Raw genomic sequence first — 27,311 nt, forward strand, 5'->3', positions numbered from 1 at the left:
GTAATCCTCTCTCTCTGTTTTTATCCATATGTGGGGATAACAGCTGTGCCTAATAATCCAGTCCAAGGTCCCAGCATTTTGGGGCAATGTTTTAGAACCAAAGGCACAGAAAGGGCAAGAAAATCTGTGACTGGGGCTGAAGGATGTAATGCAGGACAAGGACGGAGACAGCTGAGCAAACCTAGAAAAACACCCTGAGGATAAATGGCCCAGCTCATGGAAGAAACTGGTAGAGGTGAAGTTTTACCAAGGCAAAACGTCTCTGACTCCAAGGCAAAGCAAAAAGAGGTTAGCAAGGCTTCACTGAGAAGGACTCCTGACCCTCACAACATCTGCTCTTTCCCTGACTGGCCCATCTTTATCCAGCTCCACTCCTTGCCAAATGGCTCATTTAGCTTATTGCCCCCAGAAGGACTTTTCCCAAACTTGCCAACCTTAGTATCTCAGCAGTGAAGCATCAAGGTGACTGCCTGCAGCCTTCTCAGGAGGATGCTAATTCCCCGCTGCCCGGCATTGAACATTTCCCCAGCCTTCCTTCCCATCACAGTCCTATTGCAGCCCTCCAGCAGCAGCTCTAATCCTTCCTGATGAGTCTCTGGGCCAAAAAGATGGAGACAGAGCTGACTTTGGAGAAGGAGTGCTTCTGGTCTGCCAAGAGGCAGTGAGGTCCGGTTAGGGCAGCAATGCTAAGCCGTCACTTGCTGCTGGGAGTCTGAAGCATCCTCTCTGCTATGCCCCAATTAGCCTCCTCTGTCCATCTGTCCAGTTGCAGGGGCACAGGAGATTTCACCACACGGCCCCACTAGGAGGTAAGACCACTTCCACCGCTATGCCACCCAGAAGTTTGGATTCTCTTGAAGACCCTTCACCTTTGGGCTAGGGCTCCCCGGCTCTGCTCCTGCAGATGGCTCAGGCAGCAAGCAGCCCTCCACCATCCCCGCGGCACAGGAGACAGCAATGTGCTGCCAGTCCAAACCACTGCTGCCAGCAGCAGCTGCTCGGCACCTTTTAAGCAAGTCCCATTTCCCCTCTGGGAGTTGGCTCTGCCACCCCTTCCCAAACTACAGCTGGAGCTACACAAGGCACCCTGCCCTGGGGGCTGCCTGAGCCCTTCATGCACGCCCCATGTCCCGCCGCGGCTGTCAGCATTCCTGGAGCTGTTCAGCCAAGTCCCTCTCTCCGCCGTCTTGCCCCACACGTGTTCCCGTAAGCCGGAGCTATGCCCCAACCTTATGACCTCGCCGAGGCAGCTGTTCTCCCACAATAACATGGTGCAGCACCCTCAGGTTCCAGCCCAGGAGGTGAAGTCAAATGGAAAGTCCTTTGGCGCTCAGGATGGCCAAAGCCCCATGACCGATCTGGTCCTTGCTGCGCCCCAGCCTGCAGCTTGTTGGTGGGTACACACTGACTGCTAACTCGAAGAGGGCTTTGGGGTGCTTTAGCCATGGGCAGACAGGGCTGCGGGCTGGCTCACCAGTACGCACTGGGAACCCCATGCAAAGCATAGGGCCAGGCAGCAGCTGGTAACCACAGAGTTCAGCTTATAGCAAAGCCCAGGCAGAAAGCACAAACCCGAAGAAATCAACAAATGTACTTTTTCATTTTATTGCTAAATTCCCTACCATAAATCTCACCAGAGAGGAAGCTTCTGTTTCTCCAGCTTCCTACTCAGTGTCCTTGAGAAAACAAATGACACCACACTAAAAAAAAAAAAAAGTCCCATAGTGGTTTACTTCGCACTTCCCTGTACCTTGTTATGCTGAGTACTTCATTTAGAGAAGGCTGACCTCCCCAGCCTTCTTCATCCCAGTGCCCTTCGCTGCGGGACACGCCAAGGAACAGGTTTAGCACTGGAGAGAAGAGCCGGGTGGATGTCCCAGCGCAGGTAACCCTGCCAACTCAGCATCCCAAAGGTGTGCAGAGAGTCAGCGTGACAGTGACTGCTGTCTGAGAGGTGATTTTCACAGAAGATATAGGAGCTGTACTACAAGCACAGAAGCTGTGAATGCAGCCATTAAAAACGAACAAAGTTATGCCCCTTGTATTTCATGAGATGCAATTTCTTCCGTAGGTCCGGGCAAGTGCCCTGGCTCACCTCACAGCAATTCTGCCCAGTGCGAGCCTTCATTTTGTCTCCTGTTTTTTCTCAGTAGAACACAAACCACATTACAGAGTGGTTCACCAGGGTGCAATGAATTACTGCTTTGAGATGTCCGATGTGTGTTATCTGCCTTACATGAACACCCACAGGAGAATAGGAAAATCCATAGGTTTGTTTTACTGTGCTTTACATAGACTCTCACTAAGTCCTGTGAACAAAGTGGCACCGATTTGTTTTGCTATCAGCCATTAGGTGTAACACAAGGGAGGGGGAATGGACTTTGTACTACTTAACAGTCAGTAAATTAGAGATGTGCTCCACAGGGCTTCATAAGAGGGACCAAAAAGATGATACATAGACCACTTCAAGTTGTAAAAGCCAAGGACAAAAAAGCATTGATTAGGAAGGAAGGATTGTCTTCAAGAACTAAACATAAAGTTCAGAAACTCAAGGTCCGAATCAGGCTTAGAAGGTTTTGTTTATTAAAGGAATAAATGTAAACACCAACACAACATAATACATGTTAAAGGGGGAAAAAAAAAAAAGATAGAAGCAGGATTTTTTTGTGCAATTAACTCCAGACTGCACTTCCTTTAGCAAAACCATTATCTGAGTCAGTGGTAAGGTTACAAAAATGTGTAGCATCTTAAAGGCTCGTTTCTGGCAAGCCGTTTTGCCAAGTACCCCATTCCTTCTAGTTTCCGTGATCCAGATTTCCTCACTACTAACATACTTGGAAAAGAAACATTTCTGTGTCATGAACGAAAACAAATGCTCTGCAGTGAGAGTGACTGGTCATCTGGTTTCTGCTAGAACAGCGTTTTCATTCTGCTGCTCAGAGAAACCAGCTTGTGCTCCTGTGCTATCTTATCCTGCCTTTGCTTGCAGCTGGCACATGGGCACAACTTGAACAAGAAAGCACTTTCCAGTAACATGGAAAATATTTTTTCTTACAGTTATCGCCAGGCAAATGCAATGGGACTGATCAACACACGTAACAACATTATCTGGTGGCCGGGCTAAAGAGTCCCAGGGATGGAGTTAGGTGGCCAAGGGAGGGGAAGCCTCCCTTGAGCAACAAGCCCTCTCCAAAGTCACAGTCAGGGCAGTGCTGGAAGGAAGCTCTGGATCAGCTTGGTCTCCACATTAGAGATTTCCGACCCGCTCAGCGCAGGAAGTTGTTCCTGTGGCTCACCTGAGGGAGTTCCTGTTATGAAGCCAGAGGGTGGTAGGTTGAAACACAGTTTCTGAGAGTGATGTAATCTTGGACAGCACTCCCTAGGCAGTGATACTAGTGACCTGGTTACAACCTGCGGTGTTGTTACAGTCCCTCTCTGCTGGCCTGGTGATCACAAGAAAGGGAAGAAAGAAAAAAAGAGGGGAGTGGAATAATTTAAAAAGGAAAAAAAAAAGTTTCCAGATTTCCTTTGTTTAAGTGAAGCATTTTCCTTTTCCACTTTATTTGAATGCACCGACCTGGTGTCTAACAGATGGAGACTGTGCAGATGCACTTTTGGGAGTGCCCATAAAATACACTGCTAAAATACAAATGGAGGGATACTTTTTTTTTTTTGAGTTGTAAATTCAATAAGCATTGCTGTCACCTCACTTTCCCAAAGGAATTTGCCCTTTGTTCTCCGGATAAAGCTGGGAAGAAGAAGAAAAAGGAAAAAAAAAAAAGAGCAAGAGCACAGGGAGCGTTTAGGAAAAAACCCACAGATCCATAATCTGTACAAGCATCACAGCATTTGTACGTCAGGAATCCATACAAGCACGACTGCTTAGCAGCAACAGCAGCGCACAGCAAAATATTCTGCATGTCTTATATTCTTCTTGCATTCTCCAGACCTTTCTAACAAACAAACAGGTCAGCTAATTGGCTCCCGCCCAAGTCTTACCCACTAGGGTTTGCACAGAGATGTCACTTAGTCATTTGGCATGAGCAAATCCCAGGCTTCTTCCTGTCGGAGCAGCAGAGTGGGTGAAGGCTTTCTTTGATTTATTAAGACTATTAACAAACAGGAGAGTTCGGAAGCTTCCTCAAGCAGAAGAGCACGAGCAGAAAGGTTTTTTCCTGAAGTAGCAGCTAAAAATAGGACACTTAGAGGAAGTAAAGTTCATTAAGTGATAAAGTGGTAGCTGCAGTGATGAAAGAAGAGCTTTTCCTTTTATAATCTATACATATATTTAGCATTATGTTTTCTTGCTCCTTATTAGAGTGGTAAAGCAGTGTTTATCCAGCCGAGGAAAAGAAGATTTCCCTTTCTGTAGTGACTTGAACATGTAGCTCATCAAATACAATGGAATCAAGAGTTTTAAACAGATATTGCCAGCCAACAAAGTACAACATTTGACAGCATTATTTGCCTTTTATATGCTCTTTCCACAGTGGGAAATGATATGCCATTTTCCAGACACATTCCATAGTATTATGCAACAGCTTTCTTAATTTTTAATAGATATTTTTTAACGTGTCAACTTCCGCATAAAGCATTTTAGTATTTTATTCAGCATATACTATTAATAAATTATTTGCTCCTTCCTCCCCCCACCCCCAAGCTGCACTTAGCATAGGGAAATGGTCTGTTGACACTATAAAAGATACTTTCAATTGGCACAGCCTATAGAGACTTCCACCATCAGACAAAGCACGAGTGCATTCCTGATTTTACACAATCGATAAGCTGGCAGTGCTACACATGCTGCCCAGGATTTTCATCACAAACCACCCTTCGGTGAAAAGACTCACACATACGTAGCAACTTGCCACAAAAACAAGCTAGCACCCTGTACAATAAGTGATTCTTGTTAAAAGTGTTCACTTCTGGCCTGAATCCAGTGTCCTTCAGCCATTACATCCAAATGGTTTGTGACATCCAAAGGAAGCAAGTCAGGGTGCTTCTGTGCCAGAGAAACTTCTCCACTTGACCTGAGTTTGTTCAGAGGGCACGTACCTCTCATCTCAACAGATCTGCCCATTCTATAAGGGCAAAAAATGGATGAGATTTGATGTCTTCAACACCAGCAACACCAGCACCAAGACGCTCTGCGGGATTGAACTGCAAAAGCTTGATACAAGAAGAAAAATATATATATATGATTCAGTGAGTGTAAGAACAAAACCAACTGCTTAAAAGTTCCAGAAAGGTGTAAGGTAAGAGACATCCTACCGTTTTCCTGCTCTATGAATTACTTTCAAGAGTGCAAAAGCACACTTGAAATTCCTAAAATCTAGTAAATGGAAGAAGACTCTCCTTTCCTTGAGTCTCAGTGTTACAGTCTTCAGAGACTACTGATCACAGCATGCAATTCCCTGAAACACTGCACATTGGGACTTCATTTTAAGTGTAACCTCATTTTAAAAAAAAGAGAGCAGCAGCCAGAGTCTGCATCCGTAAAAGCCTGGACACTGTGTTTGCTTTATGTTAACCTTTACTTGCACCACTGCCTTATGGCTACATCAGGGATAGTGGTCTGTAACTTTCTGTTTCATAAACTGTGAGTTGGTCCTAAAGTACCAGGATATTACAGACAGTTCTCTATTTCCTTAAAAAAAAAAAAGAAGTTTAATCCTACAAATGGGACTAAAACTGAAAAATCAAAACCCCAGTGAAAGAAACAAAACAGTGTCAGGGCTTCATGGAAATTTCCTAAAATTCAGCACCTCATTTGGTTTTCAGTTGCAGATCACGTGCTGAATTCATGTGAAAAGGAAATCACAATATTTACCTCTGTTAAAAGTTACCAATCCATATAAAAGGGAATTCAGAGGTAATACTCCAAAGAGACTAATAAAGACACACAAACATATTTTGAAGTCTTAGAGAACTGTTTATACTCTGTTCAATTACAGCCAGTACAAAGGCATGATTTCTTGCTTGCTTTTTCTGCAACAGCTAATAGGATAACTTCTCCCAGTTGTCACTTGCAACAATGTGTATTCATATCTTAATGCACTCAACATCTAAGCGAGTCTACATCCATAAACATAGGAATTTACACATTTTAAGATGGCTCTGCTATTTGTAGTCATAATGTCAGATAGCAAAGGTAGCTCGGTGACAGTGAATAGTCTTGCCCTGGTATTTTCCACAAGCCAGCAGATACAGATGCAGTCAGTCTCCCTGCCATCTGTCAAAATACAACCAGCACCAGCAGGGGGAAAGTAAAGCATGGACGCTGATTTTGTGGAGTTTGTACTTTCAGAAAAACTTTAATCTTAGAAAGCAGATGCAACACAACTGCAACAGATACCTATTGAAAAGTCATGTTTCATATTTTGTTGGTAGTAAAGTCTGGAGGTGCCTGAAAAAAAATACCAGGTGTCAAATACCAAACCAACATAAAAAAACCAACTTCATCTTTCACCAGAAATAAACACATCCCTGTTTTCATAAAAGCTGGCTAAATGAAGAAGGTGTTTACAAAAAAAGTCACCTGCACTGGAAGCCACAGCAGGAGACAACATCTGACAGAGTTTTCTATATAGCTGAGCATTGATCCCAGAGAGTTATTCTGTGATGCTTTGACCTGTGTACCCTTGGCAGTGGGGGGAAGGAAAGTCGCAATGACAAATTGCTATCCATGCCAAGAAAGCTTTCTTCCTTTTCCTGACAAGGCTTCCTCAGCAATGAATGGCAGCTTCCTTGGACAGTCACACAACAAAAATGTGATTTACTAGCTCATATAGCTGAACCTCCACCAGACAAGTCACCATCCAACACTAGAAAGCTTAACCTAACAGGCACTGAGGTGACTGTTCTCTGGACTGTTATGGCCTTGTAATATATCTGCAAGTGGCAGAGATATATTTGCCACTTTAAGTGTAAGTGGCAAAACAGCCAGTGTTTGGCATATTTGAAAACAGGCAATACATTAGTCTGCAGCAAAGAATAATCTGACATTGGCAGAGAGAGGTGGACTGGATAACTTCATTTGTCTTGACTTCTAGTCTTATTGGGAGGAATCTTCTTCATGAAGTGTGGATTTGCTTTCCCTTAGCCATTTGTGTTCTATAGCATCTGTGGGTGAGTGCAACAATTTGCTACATTCTAACAATATAAATGCAGATTATACAAAGATGGGATTTTTCTTTAGCCATTTCCCTTTCTACCTTTGCCAGAAACACACAAACACATGCTTTCACCTTCTGTAATTTCACATAGCCTAGTCAAAATAGAAGGCCTTACTTTAATTTCCCTTAATCGTTTCACAGTAGTGGCACAGAAATCAATCTGTCACTGGGTCTTTTGACTCATGGAATTTTCAGAATACCTTTTCCTCGTTTTCTTTAAGAACTATTTTTTCCACTCTGATCTGTTTAAATCTACATCTATGTGATGTCATTATTCATGCATCCAGTAGTAAGATACTCTCCAAAGCCAAACAACACAGTTCACATCTACCACTTATTCTACTCCAGCATAATAGATCAGATCTAGGCTCCGCTTCCTAAGCTGGGTCAAAATTAACAAGGCGGAAGATAGCCTCACCTGAAATTAAAGAGCCTGTACTACTAGTTGATTCTCTCAGTTTTGTGACTCAAGCTAAGAGTAAACTAAAACTAGCAGTTAACACTATTCCTATTAGTTTGAAAATGGTGCTATCAGTCTGGAAGGGTGTCTATATTTTAGTTTCCTACTCTGCCTTTTGTCCAACCTACTAGCTATCTTTTTATTACAAGAGTAATTGTATTCACAATTTAAAGTACTTTTCTTAACAAATGCCATCCAAAAGTTTCCTGGAGGACAGCTACAGCAAGGTCATAAATTCTAATCATTGTGTTATATGTTTCATAACACTTAAAGCTACCTTGCTGAACTGGCATCAACATTTTTTAGTTTAACTCATTACAAATGTTTTCATGAGCGTTTAGGGTAGAATTCCTAAAATGTTCACGCATCACCAGCAGGTGTTTCCAAACCACTCAACATTGACCAAACTTGTTCTTTGAAGAAATGGCAAAGCATTCCGGTTTTCTAGGGAGACACCTGGCAGCAGAAGTCAAAGTTTTCAGATGCAACAAGACAGCTGGAGAAAATTCATCAATGCTGACAAAACAAAAACTATACACATTCCTACCAGCAGCTTTCTGTTTTTATATTTACTTCACCAGAACTACTTAAGTAGGTAAGTATTTGTACAGTCTATATGCGTACCTATAGAAAGCAAATTTTCCCTAAATTACCTGCTGGATCAGTGATCTGGCCTCCTTTGATACATGGTCTGGTATACTCAAAGAAGTGTGAGTGTTTATTCCTGATGGATGGCATTCAACCAGAGACTGGAGAAGGAAAAAAAAATTAAAAAATAAAAAAAAAAAAACAAAGCAGGCAGATACATTTATCAATTAAAAGATTGTCACGTTGGATTATCTCCTAATACACACGCAAATTAACACATACAACTAAAATTTCAGTGCTTCCTAGTATGAAGTACTGATCCTGGGAGGAAAGTCTACAGGCACTGATGTCTCCCTGAAGATACAGTTTTAGAACATTTATATCTTAGTGCTTGTGTTCTATTGCCCAAACTTGAAGTCTGGGAATTTGGTGGACTTTGCTTTCTTCATTCAGAACTGTCAACTAATCACCCTTTGATTTGGCTGAGCACTCTTTGTCTCAAAATAGCGAATTAATGTGTAACAGCAGCATACAGCTTCTACGCTGTCCCAGGAAATAATACTGAAACTATTAAGGCAAACATTTTATAAATGTAGAGAAGGAATGTTTGAGAACTTTGAATCCACTGTGGTTAAGAGGGCAGCCTGTGTTTTGGCTATATTTTTCAGTTCTGAGTTTGATACAGCTTTACCTGGTTGTTCTGCTGAAGCTAAAACACGTTTGGTTTCTCTGGTTCAATGCAGACCAAGCAAACTGGGGGTACTCAGGTTAGCAAAGCAGATCGAAAAAGACAAGCAAGGAAATCACAACTGGACACACTACCTGTGAGAAACTACTAGCCAAGAGGTCATTTTTATTGAGTAACTTGCCCCCAGCCTTACCTTCCCAGTGAGGAGTTCAAAAAGAATGGCACCCAGACTCCACCAGTCACAGGCTTCTGTCTCTTCTAGGATAGCACCAACCTCTAAAAACAAGACATTTCAATTAATATTTAAAAGGTCAGTTACACCTTCAAAATTAACATATATTTACAAGGTGACTGTTTAATGCTGACAGAACATATACTAAACACCACAGAGCTTTCATTATGCCTGCAATTTAGTTAGCCCTTTAGCCACCTACAGACTGCATTGTTCAAACACAGCAACACTATATATTTCATGCATAATTTGCCTTTTCTCTGCATACATAGGCATTTTCATGACTTGTAGGGATTACAGTTAGGATTCTTCTATACTCGACTAAAAGTGGACCGTGACAGACAGTAAAGCAAAATACTTCTAGAGAGAATTTACCCTGCTCAGAAGAGTTGGACTGACCAGAGTGGCCTGAAGCTTCCATAAAAGCAGAGCAAGGGAAGTTTGAATATTCTACTGCATTCCTTATTTTTTTCTTAAAGGCTAGGATTCATAACTAACCCACACACTCTTTTTCTGGGATCACCATGGAAGGCTCTCCATGATAGCCTCTCTTGTATACTGGGAACCAGACAGAGATGCTAAATCTATTTCACATTGCCTAACCACAGTCAGCAACTGTGTATCACTTCAGCTCAGTCCAAATTGTACCAAGGTATGAAAAGGTGTTTTCCCTAGCATCCAGCCATCACCAAACACTCTGTTATTGCTGTTCATGCACAAGAAATAGTGGAAAGTTGAGATAGGAGTTATAGAGTCCCTACCCATAAAAATTCATATATTCAACAGCATGATGCATGCAGAAAACCTGGTCTTCACTGACTCAGGCTTTAAACTATAAAAATTATTAAATACGAAGACATCACACTGTCTGCTCTAAAACAGGCAGAAAATCAGATTGCAATGAAGATGAAATCTTCATTTTGACTGTCAAAAAATGCAGGAGCTGCACTAAAATAGCTTTGGTGGCAAAAGCTACGGCAGCTTCCCAGCAGAGGACAATAATTAGCATATAGTCACACAGTCATTGCTGTGAAAAGCATTGTGGTATGCTTGAAAAATCTTGCTCATCATTTTATGGAGCTTATCATGAGCATGGCCAAGGAGAACTACAGATGAGTCACACTCCAGGGTCAGAGAAAGGAAGGTGGTAGCCCCAGACCTCCCCAGATGCAGAGATGCACACACACGCTGAGCACAGGGATGTGCAGAGGGCTGCCCCCTCGGGCAGCTGCCACACAAGCTGGAAGATGCTCAGCACCTTATAGGATTAGGCTGAGGTTGCTATTGCAAGAACAAGAAGGAAGAAAGGCTCAGAGATTGTTTCTTGAGGTAGGACATCCCTCACATTAAAAAAGTTTATTACAGTCAATGGCACTTGAATGCCCAATACCTCACTATAAGGGTACCACACATTAGAATTTATTCCATTCCTTACAGATTAATCCTTCAATCAGCACTGAAAAACTTTTACGAAGATATAATAACACCCATATGGGAACTGTATCAGCATAACTACATGCATTTTAAAGATGTTTTAAGATCCCAGGCAAGCATCCAGATGAAGTGGAAATTATGGTAAATTGAGAAAATTTGTGTAAAAATCAAAATCTATTCTTGCAATTTAAGTTTACATCCCTTTAGAAAGGCAGACCTTCTAGGAAACTGTCCTTTAAAAAAAAGAAAAAAAAAACCAAGCTCAAGCCTTTCCACATGAACCAGCTGGCAAAAGGTTTTCATAGCATATCTCACTGAAACCTACAGAATGGAAATGCCTTTTCAGTCTGATTGTGATTTTCTAGTGTTGTACATTCCAATAACGTACATTCAAAAACAAGATAACATGAATGGAAAGTAAAAACTAAAAGCAAATACTTTAGGCTTGTTTAGAGCAGAGTTTTCTTTCCCATGTAGCTTTAATCCTGTGGATATTGTAGACTAAGAGAGCTTTCTTCCAAACAAGTGAAGTTTTTTTTATTTTTAAATATTTTTATTGCAGAATAAGGACAGTAAAGCCAAAAGTTAATTAAGATTCACTAGTACATTCTCAGTTCCTATACTACCATTTAATTCTCCATATTGACACAGCTTAAATTTTAGAATAATGCTACAAAAGGAGTTAATTAATTTTTCCCCAAAGACGTTCAGTGGGCATGGGCCTCTTGAGTTATAGCCCAATATTAAAAAATATTCTAAAGTTGAAAAAAGGAATCATTCTGAGGACAGGGAAAAGAAATATTACAAAAAAGGTAATTTCTGAGTTTTGGTGTTATTTCCTTTTATGTTGGCAATCACAGGTGATAATCCAGTTCTTTGAATCATCCAAGTTACACTGGTTTCATTTACATACACTATTCATTATGGGATGTTGTTGTAACCTCACTTATTTCTCTGATGAAGAAAACGGACACAGAATAAGAGTCAAAAAGTAAACCAGACTCGGTTTCTCCAAAATCTAGGCCTCTATTTTCAACTGCGAGAACATGCTCAATATATGCCAAGTCAAAACAAATGCCACTGCAGATCTCTTAAGAGAACAGCACTGAACTATTCCATCTACTTTTGACCACGACATAAGTGAGATAAACTGAGCACAATCAAGTAATATAGATTTCTCCCTGGACTGAAGGGTGCTGGCTGAGTTCTCATGCACACAGTGGAAACTGCACATTGAGTCATCTGAACCAACACAGAGCAGAAAACGGAAAACTCAGTGGAGAGGACCACCTGGGTATCCTTTTTACAAGAACTGAATTTTAGCTTCACTTTTCTCCTATTACCCAATGTCTGCTTTCATGTTGCTTCCCCTAGGTCCCAAAGGTTCCTTACCTCAGCTTAAAATAACTGTTTTCCTTAAAAAAAAAATAAAAAAAATAAATTATTGTGACTACTATAAATAAACATGAGTTGTTTACATTCCCTTACTTCAAACAGGTCACATTGCTCTGATGCAATACATTGATCATAATAAGTTCAGGATATCACATCAATATTACTGCATTTTATCTTGACTACACATCATGGGAAGATGTAGAAACTATAGATTCTGAAGTGCTTTCAAGTGATACAGAGCAGCTAGCTAATGTAATATACCACATAGGGCATATGGGTTTTTTAAAGCTTTAATATTGCAATAAATCTGAACTACAATATCTGCCTTCACTAAGAAAACATTTTCATCTCAATCCATCAGCAAAGTAATTTAGACAATAAATGGTAGCAACCCATAAGCTTAAGTGAATAACATGGGGATATTTGTGCCAATTCTTTATTTCATGAACCTTGAAATCAAGGACCTTATCCACATTTGTACAAACATAACTGTGTGCGCATGTGCAAAGTGTTAGTGTTTCTAGGACTAGCAGTACACAATTTGCAGAAAAAATATGCATATTATTCTCAAATACAAAATCCTTTTAAACCAGAGAAATAAAAAAAGTTGGGTAGAAAAAAAAAATAAAATCAGTAGCTCTTCCAACTTTACTGCAACTTCGTTCAACAGGAGAGCTTTCTTCTTTCTCCCATCCCAATGCACACCTATATGACATAAAGCAGCACATGGCAACAGCAACGCTAAATTCCTGCACAGAAGCAATTTCAACTGCAGCCGTTTGGGTAATCAAAGAGAAGGAGATTTGTAAAATGCTATCAGGTTCAGATAGAGACAGGTGGTACAGGTAAACACCTTCGCTACCTAGCACTGTCCTCCTTCCAGAGCAGCTGGTCTCAACTGAAAGGCCATTTCTTTATGGTTTCCCTACTTATCTCAATATTTGCATTATACACAGTAACACCTTACTTCCTGATAAGGCATACATAGCTGACAATGATCTGTGTTTTTAAACAGAAGTGCCAGTACTAAAGTGAAAAAAGCAGAATTTCACCTCTCTTGAAAACAAATCCTCGATAAAGGTATTAACAGTAACACCAAGGCTGATTTTCTTATTCTTTCTATAGCATCTTAACCTGAAATACACCCCTTGTGCTGAAGGATTTCAGAGGCTTTTACTACCACGGCTCAAACATTTTCTAGCAAATACAATTTCCTTCTGGGATAACAACAGGGCCTCCTTAACAGAAGGTACAAAGACTAGTTAACATAAAAGAAGCCAGACATAAAGGTAGACTTGGATAATCACTCTGCAATTCAGGCCAGACTTGCAAATCACCAAGAACAAAAACTCAATCAAAAACTTTACAGGATAAACTGTAATATCCAAACAAATTCACCTGAAGTCAGCTCACAAGAAAGCAGGCTCTAGGTAGAGGTTCTGCTCCTTCAAACACCTAAGAGGCAGGAAGGGCTTTGCATTGACCCGTTTTTCCTGCAGTTAAGAAGGGAACCATTTGACTCCTTGTCAAAGAAGAATTTGATAAGACTTTCAAAACCTGAGGGGGCCCTTTCCCTTCTGCCGTGTTTCAGGCAGAAACACCATAGCTTCAAGTATCATTTCTGCACTGATAAGAAAACAAGGAGACCCATCTGAATTACCATCATGGGTCTGAAACTGTCAGGAGGAAACAGACTTTTCCAACATTCTGAAAACACTAAACACAATGTTTTCCCCTCCTCTAGATGTCATTAAGATAAACAGTATTGCACGAAAAACCATTAGAGTTGCTCCAGAAATTCTGTTTACCTTACACTCATTTAATTTTAAAAGCTTACTATTTTATCATATTTTACTATCTATGTATGTAATGAAGCATTTGCAGAGAACCACGTAAAATGAGTCCAAGCTAATTTTCTCCACACAGACTCAGTCAGTCAAGATATTGTAAGATATAGTCACTAAATAACACATCACACAAGCAATCTGGCCATAATACTTTGCCTAAAATGCTTTAGCAATTTATAAAAGACAGTATTGAACCATGTAGAGCTAAATATAAAAAGTTCATCATGGTCTTTAAACAATCAAGTAGTGAGGCAAGACCAACGAACATCTGCTGAGATCAAATGGAGTATGAAAATAGGAAGTTTCATCTTAAAGGTATGCAAAATCCTATAAGCATCTATGTTCTTCTTTGGAAGAAATTTCCACGCATCACTAAAAAAACACAAATTAATAGAGGGAACTGTGTTTTTTCTTCCTTTTAGCAGCCCAAGATGGAATTAAAACTTCCTCTAAAATATTCAGGTGACCAAAGAGCCAAAGAAACGTTTTACTGCTCTGTTATTAAAAAACAAAGCAAACATGAATTAACCCATCAGCTAGTTCCGTTTATTTTCAAAAGGCATCTTCTATATTATCTTCACATTTTAGCTTTAACTGTAATAATAATTTCAAAATTAAAAAAAAGAAAAGAAATAAAAAATGAAACTGACCACAGAGCTAAATCACAGTTTCTTCTAGAGTTATTAATTGGATTTTATGTCAGCCAGACTGAAATACCAGACAGTTACAAATCAACAGCTTAGGTACATCTTACTTCATACTCTAGTTAGAGTCTACGAAAAACCACAAGGGCAAGTACTTCACCTGAAACCTGTAGTGTACATACAGTAAGCCTGAGTGACAAACCACATCAGCATTATTTTCTAAAAAAAACCTGATTCTCTCCCCAAACCTAGGCTTTCAATTACTTACTCCATGTTCAAGACATCTTACTATTTTGGGAGTAGTCAGGTGTTATGGTTTTCTGTGGGACACTCAGGTGTCTTTGGAGAGCTGTACCACTCCAAATGGTTGCTGTAAAGTTGCTATTCCCAGCTTCACAATAATCAGTACTTTCTCTGCAGCTCCAGACCTTTCCTTGCTATTCAACACCAGCCATGTATTTTTCATGTTAATGTTTAGTCCTGTTTCCTATTGCCAAGGCTTTTCAAATAAAGGTAGCCCATCCTTCTGTCTTTGCTGCCTAAAGCTCATTCACCTGCCTTGTTTTGTCCTTTCCTTTTTAGGATTAGCCCGAGATATTAACGTCACACACAAAGCTAGGACAGAGTCAGAGATAAAATCTAGGAAGTCCAGTCCCATACTATAGCCATGAGACCAGCCCTCCCCTCGATACCTCTCAGGGTCAATGGCACTTTAATCTACCACAGTTATTTTGCTTCTTAAACAATCTACTCAAATTAAATTACTATAATACAGAATAGGAGATGTAATGAGTGCCTGCGAACTCCTACTGAAAAACACATACACAAATAACAAGCAGGTTTTCCAGCATCAAATATCTATTTGGTAAACAGAGAAAGACTATTTTTTGGGGTTTTCAGTAAATAAAAATTATAGCATACAAGCTAACAATAGCAACCTACCAATTTTTATCTTCATGTCATATGTTTTAGGCTATCAGCTGCACTTCACATTGGTATTTTCAACTGTCTAAGACCAGAAGTGACATCTTCATTTGCAAGTACAAAAATCAGGCTGCACACTGAAACATGTCAGGTTTTCAAGGGGACAAAATCATTTACTGAAACAGCATGCTTGTTGCTTGGGTTTTGCATTGTGTACAATTAGTAGCAGGTTAGATAAACCCCAATATAACATATATTTATGTGTGGTTTTCTGTGAAGGCTAGTTTGTGTAAATAAGCTTTGATTATAGCACACGGCATATGAAAGCATCAGAACAATATGATGCATTACTGATGGCCAGTTTCTGACTTGTACTTTCCATGAAGCTAAGCTCCCTTTGGCTTTATGGTCTCAAAGAAGCATTCTCCAGTTTTCAGAAAGCACAGTCTGGTGAAAACCCGTTGTTTGGACAAGAAAGAAAAAAGATTCCAAAGACTGCTCAGTTCTGAAATGTTGTCCTCCGATAGCACTACAGGGATAGTAACAGAACATATCCCCACTGCTGAAACAAGAACTCGGAGAGGGTAAATAAAACACCTCATTCACGCATCGCATTTACACATGACATTAGAACAGCAAACCACTTCTACAACATGACACTTCACAGGTTTGGCAGAAAAAGTACCTAAAAGATTTCTCTTTATGAGTAAATTCTCAACTTAATCTGTTTTATTTGAAGACAGCCTCGACTAGGCTGCAGCTGTAAGCACTTCTTTTATTTCTCACAGGTATTAAGCATACTACGAAGGAGCATTTTTTAAAAAGTTACCAATTTGATTTTAAAACTCATTACTATCAAGGATGGAATAGAATTATTACTTCATTTACCAGGTAACAGCTCCTTATATTTAAGATTACAAAGTTGGCAAAAATTATACTTAAATAACAGAAGGTGATCATTTGCATTTCAAAATTCATCTATCTTGCTTTCCCCTCAATTAGACCAAAACATGTTGATTCACAGGTTTGTATGTGTGTTTGTTTCTTTTTTAAACTTATTTATAGAGCAGAATAATGGCCCCCCTGCTAAGCTGGCATTTGCTCAAGTTTCTGTCTGTGTAAATTGAATCTGTTACTGGAATTTTCCCCCCTTCAGAATACCAAGGCACATTAACCAAGAGATAAAGAGATACATTGCTGATACTAACAGCCACCAGGCAGGTGGATAATGCAAGGGATTTTTTGTTAGTTTTTGTGGGGGTTTTTGGACAAATATGTGATAAGAGTTCTCAGGGGGCATGGAGAGCAAAGGGCTGTTTAAACAGAAGTGAATCATTCTCATCTGATCTGCTAATAACTTTGTATTCAGACATCAGCTGCTTAGCACCCTTTACAACATTCAGAAAAAAAATTACTATAAAGACAAGGAAAGTTAAAGAAAAAAAACACATAAGCCTCACATTAGTCACCTTAACCATATTAACGCAGCAGAAACTCTGAGTTACAAGTGCTTAATTTCTTCCTTAAAAGTAAATAAGTTATTCTTGGCCAAAACCCCCACAGTTTTACTTGAAGTGGTGTTGAGTTTATAGCGGATGATTTATAATCCATCATTTCCCTTGTGGGTTAGAGAAACAACATTTGACTTATCATAGGTGAACAGCAAAGATTTAGTTTGGCCATTAATCAAAGTATAGCACAGGCGCTACTTTTAAGCATCTGCAGATTGCTTTGTTGTTACAGTAGTTGGATCAGCATGAACTTTTTCTTATTGAGTAGAACTATGCAGGAGTGGAGAGCGATCCAGCTTTACCAACAGATTCAGTTCTGGATACGCAAATCATTACAAATAAACAACATCTTCTGTCTCCAGCTCTTATGTGAAGTTAACCAAATTAGAGCCAGCAAGTGTAACAGCAAAATCCATTAATGGTATAATGCCACCTGCCGTCAATAGCGGAGATGTGCCACTTCTTGCAACAGACCGAGCTCTGCTTCTAGTTTATGCACGATAAAAAAAGACAATTGTTATTTCACTCAGAAATAATTATTTTGGTAGCAGGAAATGGTATGCAGCTTTATAAGCTATCTCTTCCCCCATCTTCCTGACAATTCTCCATTTATAATGTTTGTATTTACTCTATTATTTTACATAGACACTGCATAATCTCTTTCCTACGTATTCAATCATATTGCCTCTCTGTGTTTCAAAGGATAACAAGAGCAGAGCAAGTCCTTGCTATTCACCATGGGAAAGGATCTGATCACTGTTTCTGTACCAATACTACCTTGGCTTTTCTTTAAGACAAGGTTACCCCTGAAGAGTACTCTGAAAGCCTTAAACACAAAATCCTAGATCCTGCAAACAAGCTCCATTTAGTTGGACCTCTATTCTCTTGAGTCTGAAAAGCTTCAATATTAATATACTATTATCCCCAACCCCTCCAAGAATTAGATTCTGATATATAAATTGTAAAATTTAGATTCTATATTTTCCTTGACCCAATAAAGCAAATTAAAATTTAAAAGTCATCAGGCACTTCACTTCTAAGCACTTGATAACTTCTGCTGCATGAAAATAACACTTGAAACCTTATCAATTAAAAAGATAAAATGGTTTCAAATACACTTTCATATCTTTAAAAAATCTTGCAATACGATTTCTTAACTATTTTAAACTGAAAATATCCTGCAATTGGTTTAAATTCCGCATTCCTCCTCTCATTTTTCTGCCTACAAAATTCGCTCCTCAAAAATCAATACAAAAAAAGGATTGTGTCCCAAGACTCATCATCTGCTCTCAGTCTTTAACACCAGGCTCTAAAAGTTGATGTTTTGATAAAGACACCCTCCTTTTCTTGCATACTTTTAAATAACAAAACGTTGCAATCATGTAACATGTAAGATAGCATATCCATATCATATTCTATCCTCAACTCTCACAGAGCTATGCACATGGAGAGAAAATTTTACAGCCAAGTTTCACTGCATCCTTCAGTTCAGAGAGAAAAAAAGGAGAATATCCAAGGATAAAGCAAGACAGCACACAATACTGGAAACACTGGGAAATTTCAAAACAAGATAAAGACTCACTTTGAGCCACTTCACGCAATCACTATGTTTTAGTATAATAAGAAATCGTTAAGACTTGATTAAATTTTCTGAAGATCACTTGCTCATCTCTACACAACCCTTCCTTCAGCAGGAAAAAAAGAAAAAAGTAAGCTGTGAAAAACAGTTATCATCAGTTTTAAAAGGCAAATTAAAAAGAATAGAAAAGTCCAAACTTGCCAGTTTCTCTTAGCGTACTGAACTGAAGCTCAAGTATAATTTCAAAATCCTTATTCCAAGAATCACCTTGAGGAGCAATGCTATCATGATAAAGGAGAGACATGGGTTCCAGGGACATGGTACACTCTTCAAAATGAAAAATAATCATTCAAATAAGGTTTATTTTCCTGCACCATCAGAGCCTAAAGAAAGCTCACTAACGTGACTATTTTTTTTAATATTGATCAAAATTCTAGAGGAAGATTTACCCGTGGCAGTAGCCCTAAGAAAGCTGCTTTGGACTCAGCTAGACACTATTATTGAAGGTAACAGTATTATATCATCAGTCAGGATAGAATGGCACTTAGCTCCAAAATACATTTTGTACTGCTAAGTTATACCAAGTATTATGCTCCTATGCAAGAATTAGTGTGAAAAAAAGAATACACTACAATAAGAGTATGCTTTGGGCAGATAACATTACAATCAAGAAACATGAAAGGTAAGAATCACAGAGCGGTATCAATTCAGCCATCTTGCACATATCTCATATTTGCATTTGCAAATATTCATCTTGCACCTCACCAGTTACAGACACACAAAGTAAGCTGCAGCTTGGGGTAGGGCAGAGAGGGCAAAGCCGAGAGGGCAACTTAACCAAGAAAAGCATGAATGGATACCACACCTGTGCTGTGAGGTGGAAATAACGATGGTGCAGAAAACTTTATTCTTGCATTTGGGGACTTCTAAATATTATTTCAACTGCTCCCTAAACACTTAATTACTGCAGGAGTTGGCTGGTTGGGGCTTAGGGGGCAAAAAAGCCTCTCTTTGGATCCTCATTAAAATACAGAAAAATTAAGCTTTGACTTTCACAGCTCATTAATGATGACAGGGTGGAAAAAAGCTGCACTTCCATCTTTGCTACTACTCAACTACGGACTGCTTTCTATGAGGCTGGGTTAGGGAGGCAGGAAAACACCTCTTTCTAACTGGACGTCATCTACGTTGGCAACCAGGACACATTTCTATTTAACAATGACAATAACTGCCAGGATTCCCCAAAATTCCCCAAATTTTCCCCAATTCCCCAGTGTTGGGTTTGCTTTGGTAGGTCAAAAGAATTATTTTTTGTAACACTTGCCCTCTTCACTTGCACCTGGATAGAAGATTTTATTTACTATTTATCTCAAAAGGCTGGCATTCAAATTTTTGTTGAGATCTCACCACCTTTATTCACAGAGGGCAGTTTCTTACTGTATTTCAGTTGCAGAAGTAAGTCAGAGAATAAATATCTGATGTCAAACTAAGTTCAGAACTTCCATTGCTGATAACTCTTATCTAATTTTTTCTGAGCACATTTGGAGACTCCGAGCTTGAGGACTACCTGCGTGCTGAGTTGAAAAGCCCACCTAGACCATGCACTCAGCAGAAAGGGTATGCTGGCATTTCAAAATCAGAATAGAAAGGAAAAACACAAAATCTGAATAGCCTCCCACTAGTCATTTCAACTCTAAATGTAAGGGGTTTAAAGTTAGCTATGAATTTTTTTAAATATGAAGTTATAAGTAAAACACCTGATTTTCATCTGTCACTACCATTTGACCACTGTATTAGCAGAAAATAAATTCTTAAAAGAGGGAGGACTCGGTTTCAAGTGTCATCCTTGCTATAAAGACCCAAGAGATATTGATTTTATCACCGTTATGATTGATGAAAGCAGTTCTAAGAAAAGAGCACTCTAAACTATTTCAAAGCCCACTGTAGCTCATCAAAAATGTCAGAAGCAACTCTGAGCCTATTAGGGTTGTATTTTTCAAACTCCTATGTTTCCTTCCCCGCTCCCCTCCCATATTCTTTGCATGTACAAGTTTTTGTATTTTTAAGGGTCTTAAAGTCATCTTTTCAATCTGCCTTTTCCATTATTTGCTCTTTTTAGTTATCAGGATGTACTCAACATAGCAGATAACTACAAGAGAACAAAACGTTCCTTAAATTTGCTTAAACAAGATGTTCAGTACAATTACACTTTATGGAAATGATGTAACAAACACCACCACAGTTCAACAATAACGCAGTTATGAGCCCTCTAGCTTTTTAAGACATTCAGGAAAAAGCAAAGAAAATTCAGATATTGCATGATCTCAAGCTCTTTGCTATAAAGGCTCTGTGAGAAAATGAAAACTGCTAATCCGCTTTCCAAGTGAAACATTGTAGGTGATTGTTCTAACCTGGGGCACAGTACATTCTCTCTATGGCATCGTTGTCACAGGAATCTTCAACCTCCCTCCACCTGCTAAAATACGTTAGCTGAATGTGTCCTAAAAACAAAACGACAGGAGAAATCAAAACATTTTTCCCTTCCATTTTCTGCAGAAGTGAACTGTAATTACTCCTTTTGTAGCTAAAAACAGTATCATTAAGAATAATGGCATCATTAAGTACTAGAAGCTATTACTGGGGGTGAATTTGCTGCACTGATAATGAAGCTCTAGACAGGAAATGAAGATACTAATTACAAGATAAAACGCCTACTCAGTTAATTGGAAGCAACAGCGAATAAAAAGAAATGCATTTGCAAAAGTTCCTGACCTCTATCATTCAATAAGATGTTGTTTGGGTTCAAATCGCGGCACACAATTCCTTCTCTATGTAAAGCATCAAGGGCTACAACCATTTCAGCTGCCCATCTTTGAATGCAATCCTCTGGGATATAAAACCTGGAGGTTATCGCTAATCTTTCGTCGAGGTCCTGAAAAATTTGATGTATTTCCTTCTCTCCTGCTACTGCTATTTTGTCTTCCCTTTTTGGTGCTGTCGTTTTACTTTCAGCTGCTGGTAACAAAGCCAAACTTGTTTCCTCTTTCATAAAGTCTTCGGTTTGATCGGAAAACAGCAACACTGCTTCATTTCTTAACATGTCTCCATCCAAGCTAACATCTCGAGCACCTGAGAGCTGGTTGGAACCAAATGAACTTTCTTCCTTGCTTGTCACATTTAAGGTGCAGGCTTCAAGCCCTTGAAACAGAGCCCCGTCTTCTAAACTACCTACCTCTTGGTCAGATGTAAAGAGAGTCCCAAGACCTCCCTGAGTGACACAACTTTGCCCACTTGCTTCTGCGTGGGAAAGATCACCCACTTCTGGTGCCACATGATTTGGCTCTTGATCAAATGCTTCGCATGGCTCTGAAGAATTATTTAATTGCAAGACATCAGGTGTTTCTAATAACTTTACTTCCAACATGTTCCTATCAGTTTTTGTAAACTTTGTTTGCTTTGACAACACTGCCTCTTCTGTCTCATCAGACATACCAGGTAAGTTTATTAAGAGATCAGGCCTTCCTTCATCAATGCTATTTACATCATCAAGAGCGGCATCCTTAAAGGAGATAACTGGCACAGAGTCATTGGAACCCCGGCTTACAGTGTCGTGAGCTCTCACATCCATTTTGCTCTCTAGAGCATCCAAGCTTCTGTCATGATTTGGGACAGAAAACAATGGCTTCAAAGGCTCTGATTTCAGGTTATATAGCTTTTCTCCAAAATCAAGCCCCAGGAGCTCACTAGCGCTATCTTTGCTGTCTATCCTGAAGAGTTCCATAGGGCTATTCTTTGATTTAGTTAAGGAGTCCAGTATCCTAGTAGGACTACCCATTTCCAACTCAACATCATCAATGAAAAGCTGTCGTTCCTGAGATGCAACCTGAGAGGTGAAGCTATCGCTTCCAACTACACTGCATTTCTGTAAGCAACTTCTCTGTTTGGTATTTAGACCTTCACTCTCCAATTTAACCACTGGTTCCTCATTTAGAGAGCCAGGATCAATTTTTTCCTGCCCATATTCATTGCATAATGTTAAATAACTAGTAGTGCACTCTTCTTCTGAACTGGATCCTGAGTCCATCCACTGTGAACTCTCTTGGCCATCTTCCTGATTGCTGCTGTCATCTTGAGAGCTCGGCGTCAGGCTGCTCTTCAGTGGGATCACCTTCAGCATGCTCTCCCCGTAACTTTCTCTGGAATCAGTGCTGCTCCCAGTTTCTTTAGGACTAGGTGTTGGCTGCTCCAGGTAAATTTTAGTCGAACTGCATGTTCTGGGTTCAGGAATTTCAAAACTCTCTTCAGGACTCCTGTTTAAGAACTTACTGACGTAAGACCACAGTTTTCCTCCTGCAAGAAAAGAAGGGGGGGAAATCTCTTAATGTCTCTCAAAAAAGAAACAGTTTCATTATGAAAGAAGAAAATACGCTTCATTGACACAATGTGCTGTGTTCTTACGCCCACAGAGCAAGTTGGATCCGCTACCTCAGGAGGAAATAATTACAGGGACCACAACTTGCTTTTCATGCAGATTTGTATTAATACATAAATATTTAAAGAGCTGCATCTCATATTAATCTTTTTTTTTTTTTTTAAACTTCAGTAAAGTCTCATTTCAGAGTCTGTCTCAAGTTGCACAGTGGTGACTACTCTCCATCTGCTGTCTCAAAAGAAAGCAAAAACTAAGGAAGATCAAATGGTTTAGTGCCCATCACCAGTTCTGCCTGTACTAAATACTTCAGTATCACAGCTCCAAGCTCCTGAGCAACATTAGGGGAGATGGATTAAAAACTAATTAGCAATTCCAGTAAGGGGAAGGGAATTACCTTATACTAGAAGGATATTTTAAGGATCTGTTTCTCTCTTTGAAGAAGTGCGTGTTTAGTTAAATATGGATCTTTTTCTCCCTTTAACTCAAAAAAAGTTTTTACGCCTTGCTGCTTTACACAAGGATTCATCAGTACTCTAAGTTACACTGACAAACCAGTTCCCTTACATCAAAGGCTCCAAGAAAGTTACAGCTCCAAAAGTAATAGTTACATTTAAAAAATACAAGATAGGACTATGTTTCCAAACATCGTATATACAAAAAAAAAAACCTTACAGACTACAAAACATAATTTGCACAAAACAAACAAGAAATTACTGCAACTCTTGCACACGCCATAGAATTCGGCTTAACACTAGAAGGCCACCTTTGATAACTTATGGGAAAATCCAAAGTCGAGACATGTCAGTTTAAAAGACTGCGTAGAAATTCTGGAAAATGCAGGAGATCTAACAAATTCTTTGTAGAAGGGAAAAATAAGTATCCAGCCCACTGGGCATCTGCAAAGTTTTCATTGTTTTTTTTTTTCAGTTTTCTCTCTCTTTTTATTTTAACTTATTCGGCTAAAACAGAGTTTTATATTTTTCCCAAATACAGTCTTCAATGGTTATTTTTAAACACTCTCCATATCAAGCAAAATTCCTTTAGCAAGTACAATAAAAGAAGAAAGTATTTTTCACTGCCTAGGAACAGGTTTTCTATATTTCAGGTATTTCAAAAATAACTTATCAAAGGCAGAAAACCCTTTATACTTAGAAAATGAATTTTGAATAATATAATGTGGGGTTTTCTTGCCCTCCATCCCCCTGGCTAAGACAAGACTTGTTTTTAAGAGGAAGAAAAAAAGTCTCATTGGTTGCGGTGAAACTAAGTATATCAGAAATATTAAGAGGGAATAGCTTGAGTCCAATGGTAAAAATGACAACTTAGATCCATTAATCCACATGGTTTCTGTCATAAGATACAAACTGACTTTAGTAGGTCAGAATGACCCTTGCCACCTTCTAGAAGACGATGAGAAAGGATGCCAGGTAATCAAACAGGAGCAAATGGAAAGAATGCTCATAGAGAAGGGAACAAGAACTGTTATATCGACCACTGTATTGCATAAGCACTTTAAATACTTACCCAAGGATGCACTCCAAATACCTAAAAGCGTGCCATGCTACAGTAGCACGACCTGGCTCATCGATCAGTCCCACGAGAGCAGCAGCAGCAGCCACAGCCCTCAGCCCAGCAGAGCAGGTTGCCTCCCTGGGCAGCTACTGACTATGAGCTTGCCTGGACATAAGCACCCTGCAAGGGTAAGACCAAGGGCCCTGACGAGCGTTTGACAAGCAGGATCTTACCTCTGTGAGAAGCAGGGAGTCCATGCAAAATCTTAGATGAAGCCACTTGCCTTAAATAAGACATATTAGAGTCAGGGCACTGCCATGCCTTCTGAGCCCTGCAGCTTGCATAGGACTTCAGAATTACTGGTTTTATTTTCTAAAAATAAAAGTTGTTCATCCCATAATCACCAATAATTCTTTTTCTAATACTACATTTTTACACTTATTCATGCTTTTCCTATGGAATGGCAGAGAGGGAAAAGAACAGAAAAGAGAATGAGAGAGTGAGAACATACATATATTTATAGATGTGTGAAAGACCACCTCCTCTTTTCCACACTTTCATCCATGACAAAAGCAGAAAGACAAAAGTTTCATTTTACCCCAAGATTCTGACGGAACAATATTTTTATAGCAATTGCTAAGCTTACAAATTTCAATTAAATTACTTTAAGTAAATAGTGCTCGCAAAATAACTTTCCACAGTTTATTAACTAGGCATGGAATTATTCAGGGTTATTTTATACCAAACAATACAACCTCATTTGACAACCAAGCCACTGCTGCATTTAATAAAAGATAAAGTCTCCCCACCCCACCACCATTACATTAATTACTACAAGCAAATGCTAAATATTTCTGTCTTCATATTACTAGTGTTTATTATTTGTGCTTCAAAAATTCCTTACAAAAACACAAATCTCAGGTTCCAAAGAGTATGGACAGAACACAGCCCCTGAAAACCCACATTACTTTTCTGTAGCTCGGGCCAGTGCCTGGTACAACAGCACCTCAGCCTCCAGGCACAGCTTTAATGCAAATATTAGCACCATTAGATGCAAGAAGTAAGAAATGGTCTTTCTAATGGAGGCCTGTGTTAAGCTTTGGAATCAGGGATACAGAAAGCTCAAAGCCTTATTTCTGTGGTCTACTACCACAGTTGTCACTACCGGATACCAAGTGTACTCTTACTCGTGACACCTGAAGGGCTCTCACTGACCTAAATGCTTCACAGCCCTGTATTAAGGTAGAAAGGGGATGGGCTTCCCGGCAGTATGAAAAGTGCAAGAATTATCCTCACACAATTTTGCTTTTCACACACTGACAGGTCAAGATGTCTCAGGATAACTCCTGTCTTCTGCTCGCTCCACCTCACTTCATGCAAGATTTCACGGAGCCTCCGCTAGATTTTGGCCTCTACTCAAAGTCTTAGAGCAGCTTAAGAAAGGAGGAGGCACAAGATGGATTAAGGAAGGAAAACAGATGTGTTGAGATCAATCCTTCAAAACCCTACAGAAAAAGCACTGCAAGAGTCAAGAGGTTCAGACTACATTTTTTAAAATGTTTAATTTCAAATGCTTTCAGCAAACCTAAAATTTGCAAAAGACAAAAAAATATCTCTTTCCCCTCACAGAATTCAGGAATTCACCACTGTTCACCTGTGAAAACAGAACTGCAACAATGACTTCTACTAGTAAAGGTGTTACTATCTTACCTTTTAATAAAGAAGTTGCTCATTAACAATCACTTGGACTTAGAAGTCACATTGGAGATGACTATTTACTGACACTCCAATTTAGAGTTAAATGCAAGTAACTACATAAAAAAATATTTATGTCCAAATCTGTTTACGAACAAATATTTCAAGACTGGCCTCTTGGTCAAGTGGAAATACGTAAATAAATGCTATTCAATAATTGTGTTCTATAGTGAAAAACAACAATTTTATTCTGTTCTGAAAATGTCCAATCCAGGGTCAAACAAGAGTGATATTTGTTTCTGGGTATATAATTATGCCTTTATGAATGACATATTAATAATCTTCCCCCCTCTCCCCATGTGTTGTGCAAGATCAAGAAAACCCATTAGCAAGCCATGCTAATATAGTATCAGGAATCTATAAAAACTAAAATTACAGAAATCAATCCAAACAAGTGAGCTTCAGTCACTGTCAAATAGTCTAACATACTAAATAACTATAAAGGCTACCATTTTAAGTTAAAGTTTATTAGTGTTTAATACAATTTCAGAAGTACCTTATTAACATATCTAATTATTAAGATGATTTTCTTCTGCCACACATTGACTACAATCAGTCCATCTCACTCTTTCTGGTTTTATTAGCCCATGAAAATCACCAACGTCTACATTCAGTGTAAAATTACTTATTAGAATCGCCTTACTTAACCACATTGGAGGTTATACTTCTGCTTCAAGAGGCAGAATACAAAAAGGTGGTGTCCAAAAATAATCAATAGGAAATTTCAGCATAAAGTGACCAAGTGATTAAGCTGGCTAGGAATCTTTTTAGTTCCATATTTTTTTTTATATTCTTTCAAACTTTTCTGCAGGTTTTTGTTATTAACAGCACATGACGCAGGAACATCAAAGAGAAGAAGACATAGAGACTACATAGTATGTATCATAGGATAAAATGAAACCTAACAAATCAGTAAATTTATTCTCCTAAATACGCTTTTGTTTTAGCTAACAAGAAAAATTCATGGCCTGTTCGATTTTTCCTCACCCAGTGCTCAGACACTTACCATTCCAGCTTCACAACCTGAAAGACTGGCTGACTAAGGAGACACATTCCAAAACAAATCAATGGCTTTTGGTAGCTTGGCCCATTGGTTTACTCTGAAGAACTGGAATGCAGCTAAGAATGCAGCACT

General features: G+C 39.2%; 1 protein-coding gene across 2 annotated transcripts in view; it reads right to left on the reverse strand.

The window, feature by feature from the left end:
- Window positions 1-2,560: 2,560 nt before the first annotated feature.
- The window catches only part of RPS6KC1 (ribosomal protein S6 kinase C1), a 93,618-nt gene continuing 68,867 nt past the window's right edge, over window positions 2,561-27,311 (reverse strand). Inside the window, exons 12-16 of one of the 2 annotated variants that reach the window (XM_054062381.1) lie at window positions 21,250-22,827; window positions 20,889-20,978; window positions 9,105-9,187; window positions 8,289-8,384; window positions 2,563-5,169 (exon numbers count right to left, since the gene is read on the reverse strand). In XM_054062381.1, the coding sequence (XP_053918356.1) occupies window positions 5,059-5,169; window positions 8,289-8,384; window positions 9,105-9,187; window positions 20,889-20,978; window positions 21,250-22,827 (1,958 nt within the window). In that variant the 3' untranslated portion in view covers window positions 2,563-5,058. Of the gene's footprint in view, window positions 5,170-8,288; window positions 8,385-9,104; window positions 9,188-20,888; window positions 20,979-21,249; window positions 22,828-27,311 lie in introns of both variants that reach the window. The other variant, XM_054062382.1, reaches the window with a different exon arrangement.

The sequence above is a fragment of the Cuculus canorus genome, chromosome 3 (genome assembly GCF_017976375.1).
Source record: "Cuculus canorus isolate bCucCan1 chromosome 3, bCucCan1.pri, whole genome shotgun sequence".
In the NCBI taxonomy this organism is placed as follows: domain Eukaryota; kingdom Metazoa; phylum Chordata; class Aves; order Cuculiformes; family Cuculidae; genus Cuculus; species Cuculus canorus.